Source organism: Eubalaena glacialis, chromosome 1 (assembly GCF_028564815.1).
Source record: "Eubalaena glacialis isolate mEubGla1 chromosome 1, mEubGla1.1.hap2.+ XY, whole genome shotgun sequence".
NCBI classification, from domain to species: Eukaryota; Metazoa; Chordata; class Mammalia; order Artiodactyla; family Balaenidae; genus Eubalaena; species Eubalaena glacialis.
Window position 1 is genome coordinate 229,402,407 of NC_083716.1, and position 9,984 is coordinate 229,412,390.

Below are 9,984 nucleotides of genomic sequence, written 5' to 3' on the forward strand. Positions count from 1 at the left end.
TAAGCCAGCTACATATTTCTTGTATTGTACCTCTTTGATTTTTGTCTTATTACCCTGAACACCAGAGTTATTTGCCAGTACCTTGGAATATTAGCAAGTGCATGTGGTATGGCCCAGTACCCATTAAACTGAATTTGTCAGTTTTGTTTTTAGATTTAGATAATTTTAGAACTAAAGCCTTGAACTTCAGTTATAGCCTTTGTTGATGTGGTGTTTTGAGAGATTAAGGTGTTTGTAACATCACAATAAATTTGCACCATTAAGAATTGGTAATTACTAGCATATCTTTTTGTCATTGGCAAGGTTGAGAATATGTGATATTGGGAGTTTGAACCATAACTTTCCTTTTCATATAAATGTATTCAGTCATAATCTGTTGATATCTCACATAATAGATGTTTAATAACTATTTGAATTTTGCACATAATTTGATTTTTAAAAATGGTTTATTTTAATTCAAATATACATAATCAGCGATTGTTTCAAATTTCTGTTGTGTTTTGGACAAAATATTTATACATCACTTGTGATATATGTAATATTTCTGTTTCTAAGCATATTATTTTGACTTCGTGGAATGAATTTATAAAATGTCTCATGACACAGGGTTTTCTACATTTTCTCATTTAGTCCTCTTAACTCTCATCTAATAAATGTTTTAATCACTCTTTGACAGCTGAGGTAACTGAGGCTCAGAAAAGTTAAGTGCGTATGTTTTGGGTACAGCCAGATTTGTGTTCAAATCCTGATTTAGATTTACTTGCTAGGTAATCCTAAAAATGCTTTCTGTATATTATTTTTTTAATGAATGGAGGAAAAGTGATAGGAAGATATATTATCTGCAAGATACTGTTGAGATGTTTATAGCTATTATAACCCCATTTGACAACTGAAGGATGGAAATTCAAGTTATACCTTGACCAAGGTTATGTTGATGTAACTCCTCAGAACCTTATTGTTGTCCTTTTCTGTAAAATGTGAACACTATTCTCTGGCAGGGATGTTTTGAGAATTAGGTGATGTAAATCACCGTCCATGGTCTTTGCATTATTGTGTATACTTGGTAAATCATTCCTATTATTTTCCTTTCATGACTGTACCTCCAGACTGGTTCTGTTATTAGAGCTAACGGCCCACCCCCCCACCCTAATTCTTTGGAGTATGAAAGTCCTTTAAAGTTAAGGTTCTACATGGGATGTGAAATAATATAAAGTGTACAAAGTATGTTCAGATGATATAAAGTAATTTTAATATTAGCCTAAACAAAATTTATTGAAAGGTAAATCTACTGTGTCCACAAATTTTTATTTCAAGGTAAAAAATTTTTTCCCCTTATAAAGCATTTTGATTTATCACATTGATCATCTTTACTAGGTTATTATTGAACTGACTAAGTCAAAGTAAATGTTAACTATATAACATGTTTCTGTTGAAACTGAAATATAAACAACACTTTGACAAATACACTGTGCTTAGGTATTTCCAGTGTTTTTATACCATCAAAATTAATATTAGTTCTTTAGGAAATATTTTGTGTTGTTCTCAAATATATTAGTATTGTTAAATTCCATTTGAGGTAGCTTTTGAAAGAGGGTATTGATAATAGTTCAATGTGAACTATTTAAAAAGTTTTACTGATGTATTTCATTCTTAAAATGCACATTTTAATAATAACTTTTTTCCTGCATTTACAGAGCTTTTGGGCTTTCTTTTACCATGTTATATAGAAACCTTCAGTAAACTAGCCATTGTGGCCTAAGACCTTTTTTATTTTAGGATTCTATAATATTTAGCATTCTTTTTCCAGAGCACTTGAGCCCTTAAATCTAATTAATAAAGTTAATATAATTTTCAGTTATTAGGAAATTCTCTTATAACTCTTAAATCTCTCCTTTGTCCCTGAATGAGTACCTTTATTTTCTAACATTCATTTAATGAAAAAATGATTTTAAAAGATTCCCCCCCGCCCCCCGCAAGGAGATAAACTTGTAGAAATGTAGAGCTGAAAGAATCATGGTAGCATTTAGCCAGGTGTCTTTGTTTTATTGCTTAGGTGGAAACCAATTTGATGGATTTGCCTTAAGGGTCCACAATTAATCAATGACTAATCTAGTATTAGTACCCAGAGTGCTTCTAAACCAGCACTGTTTCCACTGGTTCTGCTCATTCCACTCATAGGAAAGTAAATGAAACGTATATCCACACAAAAACCTGTATACAAATGTTCACAGCAGCATCATTCCTAATAGCCAAAAAGTGGAAGCAACCCAGGTGTCCATCCACTGATGGATGAATAAACCAAATGTGGTATAGCCATACAGTGGAATTTGTTTGATAATAAAAAGTAACGACGTGTACTGATAGATGGTACAACGTAGATGAACCTAGAAAACATTAGGCTAAATAAAGGAAGTTAGTCACAGAGTGACATATAATGTATGATTCCATTTATAATCTGTCCAGAATGGGCAAATCTATAGAAAGTAGGTGGGGCAAAATGGAGAGCTGATAGGTATGGAATTTCTTTTAGTGAGGGGGGTATGAAATGTTCTAAAATTAGATTGTGATGATGGTTGTACACCTGGTGGATATGTTAAAAAAAACACTGAATTCTACCCTTTAAGTGGACAAATTGTATGATATGTGAATTGTATATCAAAAAGCTTGTTAAAACAAGTCTAAAATATTTTTATAGCAGCCCAGGACTAGGCATCATTGTTGCAGATTGAGGTACAGAAATTAATACTGGTTAACAATCACTGTTGACTGAAAGTCAGTTTTTGCCAAAGCCTATTTTGTAGAACATGTGTCCTGAGATGGTGTTATCAGTGCTTCGTGGAAAGGGATTCTATGCCCAAATATATATGGGAAATGCTGAGTTAAACAAAATTTAACCAGTATTATTAATGCAGGATTTCTCAGAGCTTATAAAGTGCTCTAAGAAAGGAGATAAACATAAAGTGACCAAACTTGTTTCAGAACCCTTCTCCCTCAATCAACCTTTTGTTGAATTTAGAACACGCTGTAAACATCTTTTTAAGTTAGCAAGAAAAAATAACACTCCTTGGATATTTACTCTGTAGCACTTTTAATCCCAGCAGCTTTGTAAAGTAGATACGTATTATACTATCCCTGTCCCTCCACCCCCTGTTTGCAAATGAGGAAACTGAGGCTTAAAGAAGTTGTGGTATCCTGTAATTAGAATACTACAGAACCAAGACAGAACCACTCTAATCTCTCAATCGCTTTGTTTCCCCAAATTTAGTTGGTGTTAAGTATGTTAATTTAAAATGCATGGCCATATATTTTAGAAACAACCCCACTCCAGATGGTTAAAACAGCGGTTCTGGTACTTAACAACCTAAATTTGTTTTCTGTTAATTACATTTGTTTATATGTAACCTGTCTGACCTCAGTCATGCCAGGTAAGATCTGCACAAGATGTATTTTTCTTTTCTCTCTCTTTTTAGCCATCATATTTTAAACTGAAAGTGCTGCTCGCCTTTCTAATGAACTACATTGAATAATTTTCCCTACGTAATATTTAATTAGTTCATTTGAGTTATCGTTAGGCTTTTCTAGTTAATGTATGGCGTCATAAATAAAACAATCAAACATTATTCAAGTGCTTTCTCCAAGATTTGACTTTTTATTTTATTTTATTTTTTTAGATTTGACTTTTTAGATGCTAAAGGTAGATGCTAGATCATTTTAGATGATCCTATGAATAGCATTTTTGGGTGTAAGTGGTGAGGCCTAGAAAGTCTTTTTATGGATATTATTGTATCTTCACATGAAAAAAATGTTATTTGTCTAAAAGATGGATTTCGTAAATGTTTCTTCATTTGATATTTGTTTTTCTGGTATTAATCTAATCTCCCCTTTATTTCAAACAGTGTAAATACCACTGTCATGAATATAGTTGAAATAAAAAGACTCTGTTGGATGTGTCTTTATTATGTGTTCTGATGCTACCTACTTTGTAACAGTATATTCTAATTTTAGAACATTTTAATGAAACAAATTTACTTTTATTTTGCCAGTAGTTATTCATAAGTTAATTGACATTGGTCTCTTTATGGCTTTCCATAAGGCCTTTCTGGAGCAATGCATTCTCAAGTGTTTCCTCACGCTCATTTTGGTAGGTGGCCACAACTAATATCTAGATTTGTGTGGCAATTTGTCTACCTGCTTGTGGAAGCTTCTGCTGGTGTTCTGGATCCCTGCATGTGGAATTAAGTTTTTTCCATGTTTTAAAATGGAGTGGTCATGGATGTGTGGCATTGGGAATACATTATATTTAAAGTTACATGAAAATCTTCTGTGGCGTCTTAATACTGAAAAGCATATTGCTTACCTCCATGGTCACATTAGAATGTTAGTAGCTTTCTCAATTATTTTTCTTAAGTTTGAATTCATAGTACTTTGAGTGACACACCTTTTCAATGTACCAAACCATTTTACCACATTATTCCATGGAGTTTGGTTTTGCTTAACTGTATCCAACTTTTGCTTTATACTGCCTTCTTAAAAGTGATTTGTCAAAGTTATGTCAGTGCATTGTTGTCTGTTCTGAAACCCTCCTGTTTCCCTTGCAGTGTGCTTATTATTCTTTAATTCACTTGCTTCCCAGTGGCTTAGTTCCCCTTTTTTCTTACCAATAATAAAAAGTAATATTTAAAATTGGAAAATCTAATTCGGTCCATTGCGGAGAATTGCACTGTTGTAAAAATTAGGATTATGAGAATTACTTTGGGCAACATCCGTAACATGATTTTTAGTTTTTTTTTTTAATAAAAGATAATTCTGTGTAGCACTTTTAGTATTAATTTCTTGTGCCTTAAATCAGCAATCAAGTTGGTAATTTTTTCTTAAAATCAGGAAATTCAGTGAATTACGTTTTTTGATAGCATCATGCTGAAAATATTTCACTACGTAATTACTAGTGTTCTGTATTAAAAGCACCATTATCGGCTCTTATTTCACTTAGGCCTTTCCTACAACATATAGTTGGAAGGTTCTGTTTTGAATCTTCACTAGCAAAAAGTAATATACTGTTCTACTATGTGTGTTTATATAAATAAAATAATAATATGATAATGTAATAATGTGAATTAGTTCATAAGTAATTCGTATATGGGGGGAGTGATGGCAGCATACCATGTATATATATAGCTGTAGTTCACACACGAATTTCCCCAACTTGTGAATGAATGCTTTATTCCATCAAGTTATAGTGGCTGGACATGGCAAGCCATGGAGAAGTTATTGGACACAGTGTCATTCACCTTACATTCTTTGTCTCTTGTAAGAATGCTTATTTCACTTTCTGTTCAATTTTTATGTACTCTGCCCCAGTTTCTGTAACTCATCAGTCCTAACCTAACCTTCCTTATACCCCTTATCCAAAGCAGTGTTCATTTACTTTCCAAAAAAAGGAATGGGAGTCCATATGTTTTCAGTTTAATTGTGTTAGTGTTTTTATTAGGACCGCCCCCCACCCCACCCCTTTTTTTGCCTTGGGTTAGAAAGCTGCATAGGTTTTGAGTGGCCTGCCTGTGACCCCATTTCTCCTGTCAGTTTTATTTATAGTGAACTGTTTTGCAGAGGTTTTAAATGTTTTTCCAGGAACACATATATTACATTATAGCAGACAATTCACTGGATACAATTAAATGTTTGACTATTTTACTGCTTATAGCAAAACAAAACTTAAAAGTGTATATACTAGTATACATGTGAATTGCATGATGATGGACTTTAAAAGTAGACTGCTGTTTAGACTCAAACTATATAATTACTCTGAGAAGTTTTCTTGTGATTTCGAATGATAGTTTTATTAGTTTCATTCTGGTCATTGGTTTCAGGAGAACAGATATAGATTATGTTAAACTGGAGCTAAAACTTACTATTAAGTTTGTTGGGAGTTTTGGAATTTAAAATACATTGTGCTGTTTTTAAGGTAAATGATGTCTGTTTCATAATGTTGAGTATGAGTATACCATTCGTTTGTAAGTGATCAGCCTTCCTTTTCTCCTGCCAGCGGCGACCTTTGGCACCGCATCCATGAGCATGCCTGCGGGGTTCGGGACTCCTGCTCCCTACAGTCTTCCCACCAGCTTCAGCGGCAGCTTCCAGCAGCCGGCCTTCCCAGCCCAAGCAGCTTTCCCTCAACAGACAGCTTTTTCTCAGCAGCCCAATGGTAAGATCTAACATTTGGCTAGCTGTAGGTCCACTGCAGGTATCCTTTATGTATCATAATGTGAATGTTTGGACAAAAAGACTTATCTGGAGAATGCTGTAGCATTATCTGCTGAATGTTTACTACACAAATATAGAAGCCTTTGGTGATTTGGGCCACAGAAAATTGAGTGATTTAGTAAGTTTTTGTGACCAGGTTATAGGTTTAGGAGAAATCAGGAACTAAAGAGTACCTCTTCTTTCTCAGAATCTCCAGTGTCTTTCTTATATCTTCTGTGTTCTAATATGCCTCTTGCTTTTAAAAGGAAACTTTATAGACCTAGAGTGTTTTTGTTTGTTTTGCATTGGAGAACTGTTTTTGTTCCATTTTGTGTACATTTTTTGTTGTTGTTGTTTTGGGGTTTTTTTGGTGACATAAACTCATTTTCTAAATAGGTAACTGTTGTGGTTGGAGTTTGTTACTTGTTTTCCGGAAGATTCACTAGAGACCAGTTTTTGTTTCTAGGGGTTTTTTTGTTTGGTTTTTTTTTTGTGGTGGGGAGCCCATTTCACTCATTTGCTAAAGTTTGAAATCCCTGGATCACAGCCCCTCTCAAATAGTCACAAGCTTATCTCTTGATTAAATCCTTTGTCAGCAATTCACGTAGCTGAGACAAACTGGAATTAACCATTTCTGGAGAGTCAATGTAAGCTGTTTAAGACGTGCCAGTGGAAGTTTAACTGCTATTTGAAGGAGCATGAGACTCAACAGTTTAACATTGATTTTTTTATTATTGTTACTCTGGTAGGAATTTTTCTGAAACTCATTATGAAGCTTTATAAGCATCAGATTGTCTCAAAGGTATGGTTATAATTGGTGGGTTTTTTTAACAAGGTGCAGGTTTTGCAGCATTTGGACAAACAAAGCCAGTGGTAACCCCTTTTGGTCAAGTTGCAGCTGCTGGAGTATCTAGTAATCCTTTTATGGTAAGTGAGATGCAATTCAATTTTAAGCACTTTATAAGTTGTTGCATTGTTTTCAAATTGGGAAAAGCAGGATGTGAGATGCTCTTTGGTATTCTGCAAGATTATACAAATCGAGGCAGCCATTGTGCACGATCTCTTTTTGATTTAAGAAAACACATTAAAGGGGGGAAGTGGCGGGCTGGGGGCGTGGTGTGATGAATTGGTTGGGAGATTGGGATTGACATATACACACTAATATGTATAAAATGGATAACTAATAAGAACCTGCTGTATAAAAAAAATAAAATTCAAAAAAAAAAACCCAGAAAACACATTAATCAGTTGCAAATCAAAGCACTGACAGTAAATAAGCTATTTTAGACATGAAACTTGTCTGCTTTCTTGTCAAAATAATGCTTTATGAGAGGCTGTAGATTTAGTGAACAATGTGAAAAAGGAATCCTGGAGCCAGGTTTGGTTTCAATCATAAATGCATTTTTTTAGGGCCAGGTCCCTTCTTAGAATCTATTATGAGAATTATATGAAATAATGGATATAAGAGGCACAACACAGTACCTGATAACCTATCGCTTTATTACAGTATATTGCTAATAACAATAATGAATAAATATGATTGCCAATAATTATGAAACAATTCCTAATCTAAATACTATTTAATTAAATCTAGTTTAATTAAATAACATTAAATATTTTCATATTTTCTCCACACACTCTTATTTGTTTGTTTATTTATTTTGTCTTATGTTTTCCTTTAGACTGGTGCACCGACAGGACAATTTCCAACAGGAAGCTCATCAACCAATCCTTTCTTATAGCCTTATATAGACACTTTACTGGAACGAACTTTTACATGGTCACATATTACATCTCTCCGCCTCTTGCACTGTTGTCTTGTTTCACTGATCTTAGCTTTAAACACAAGAGAAGTCTTTAAAAAGCCTGCATTGTGTATTAAACACCAGGAAATATGTGCAAAGCAGAGGGCTCCAGTAACAACTTTTAACCTGTGAATTGGCAAAAAAAGTAGCGGTATCATGTATATTAAAAATTGGCTAATATTAAGTTATTGCAGATACCACATTCATTATGCTGCAGTACTGTACATATTTTTCTTAGGAATTAGCTATTTGTGCATATCAGTATTTGTAACTTTAACACACTGTTATGTGAGAAATGTTACTGGGGAAATGGATCAGCCACTTTTAAGGTGCTGTCATATATCTTGGAATGAATGACCTAAAATCACTTTAACCATTGCTTCTGGAAAGTTAGAGTCAAAATTGGAAGGTTTTATTCATTCTTGAATTTTTCCTTTCTAAAGAGCTCTTCTATTTATACATGCCTAAATTCTTTAAAAATGTAGAGGGATACCTGTCTGCATAATAAAGCTGATCATGTTTTGCTACAGTTTGCAGGTGAAAAAAAATAAATACTAGAAAATATGCTATTGTTTTTGTGTTCTTGCTGCAATGCCTTTACCAAAGTGGCCTTAAATATCAGTAGTGAATTGAGAACATCTTGAATTCTTAAATTAGAATTTCAGAAGACTGCTAGTGACTAACTTTTATGTCTAAAAGAGAAAATTTTATAAAAAGGCCATGTAGAAAATTTATTAAAACTGCTATGTTCAGGAATATGTCAGTGGTAAAGCATTTAAATGTAGCTTGTTAGATTCACCGTAATCCTTCTGATTTCTTTGCAACTTCTTAATTTTGTGAAAATTTGTATATATGAAGAATTTGCATGTATGTGTATTTACAAAATTTTTAAAGTATCTTGAATTCTCAGACTGCAAAAGGCTTATTTTAACTATTGATTTTTTTTTTTTTTTTTTTAAATACTGTCTTTGAATGTATTGGAAGCAGATATGCATTAACTGTGACATGATTGCACCTCAGTTTTTTTTTCTTTGTTTGGACAAACTGATATTAATAGGACATTTGTTTATGTTCATTTCTAGGGGGAAAGAAACTGGAACCCAGTGTTACCTTAAAGTTATAGAATACTTTGTTTTAAAAAGGCAACAATACTAATGTTTAGTTATAGCTTTATGTTAATATTCAAATGAACTTGTTTAAATATTTATATAATGCCTCATTCATCCAGTGATAATCTGGCAATCTCATCAAAACAGAACACAACTGAGAAACTTGTAATAGTTTTTTAAAAAAATGCCTTTGAGCAGCCCATATAAGTCACAATGTCTATACGTTAGAGCTCATGCATTTGTCTTTATGTGAAGTTTTGATGAATAGATTTCCCAGACCAAAAGAGCATATACTGTCAAAGACCAGTTAGTGTAGGGACAGCCAGCCCAGCTTAGAGGGCATCAGTATATTACATCTTCTTCTGATAATTGTCTATTACTGTGACTCTGTGTCATCAAGAAAAGGTGAGATTACGTATATAAATATGTGATACATGTTTGAAAAACTTTCTTGTAATGATTTAAATTGTTTTTAAAGCTTGGTATTAAAAGAGGTGAACATCAGTTTCCTCAGACATTATTTATTCATGTTGAATACCTTTTCGAATGGTGACTACAGGAGTTGTTTTCATACTATATTAAAATCTGTGTAGAGTTCCAGACTTCTTGAAACATTGCTGTCCAGTGCATATCTAGCTGAATGTATGGTTATCTGAACTATTTTGATAAGCAAGAAAATTGGGAAATCGCTGCCCCTTTTCTGAGCAGTATGCCTCTTAGAATTAAATGAATGCTGCAAAGGTCTGGGTGTGTGTTGGTGTATACTTGAAATGTCTGCATTTTTTTGGGGTGTCCTTCCAGACCCCTTCTCATGGAGGGAGTTCTTAAGA

The 9,984-nt window shown here is 33.5% G+C and overlaps 1 protein-coding gene across 4 annotated transcripts in view; it reads left to right on the forward strand.

Moving 5' to 3' along the window:
* AGFG1 (ArfGAP with FG repeats 1) overlaps positions 1-9,658 on the forward strand; it is a 68,594-nt gene extending 58,936 nt beyond the window's left edge. For 3 of the 4 annotated variants that reach the window (XM_061205542.1, XM_061205556.1, XM_061205567.1), the window contains 3 exons: positions 6,044-6,202; positions 7,076-7,167; positions 7,923-9,658. In XM_061205542.1, the coding sequence (XP_061061525.1) occupies positions 6,044-6,202; positions 7,076-7,167; positions 7,923-7,982 (311 nt within the window). In that variant the 3' untranslated portion in view covers positions 7,983-9,658. The remainder of the gene's footprint in view (positions 1-6,043; positions 6,203-7,075; positions 7,168-7,922) is intronic. The other variant, XM_061205549.1, reaches the window with a different exon arrangement.
* The last annotated feature ends 326 nt before the right edge of the window (positions 9,659-9,984 follow it).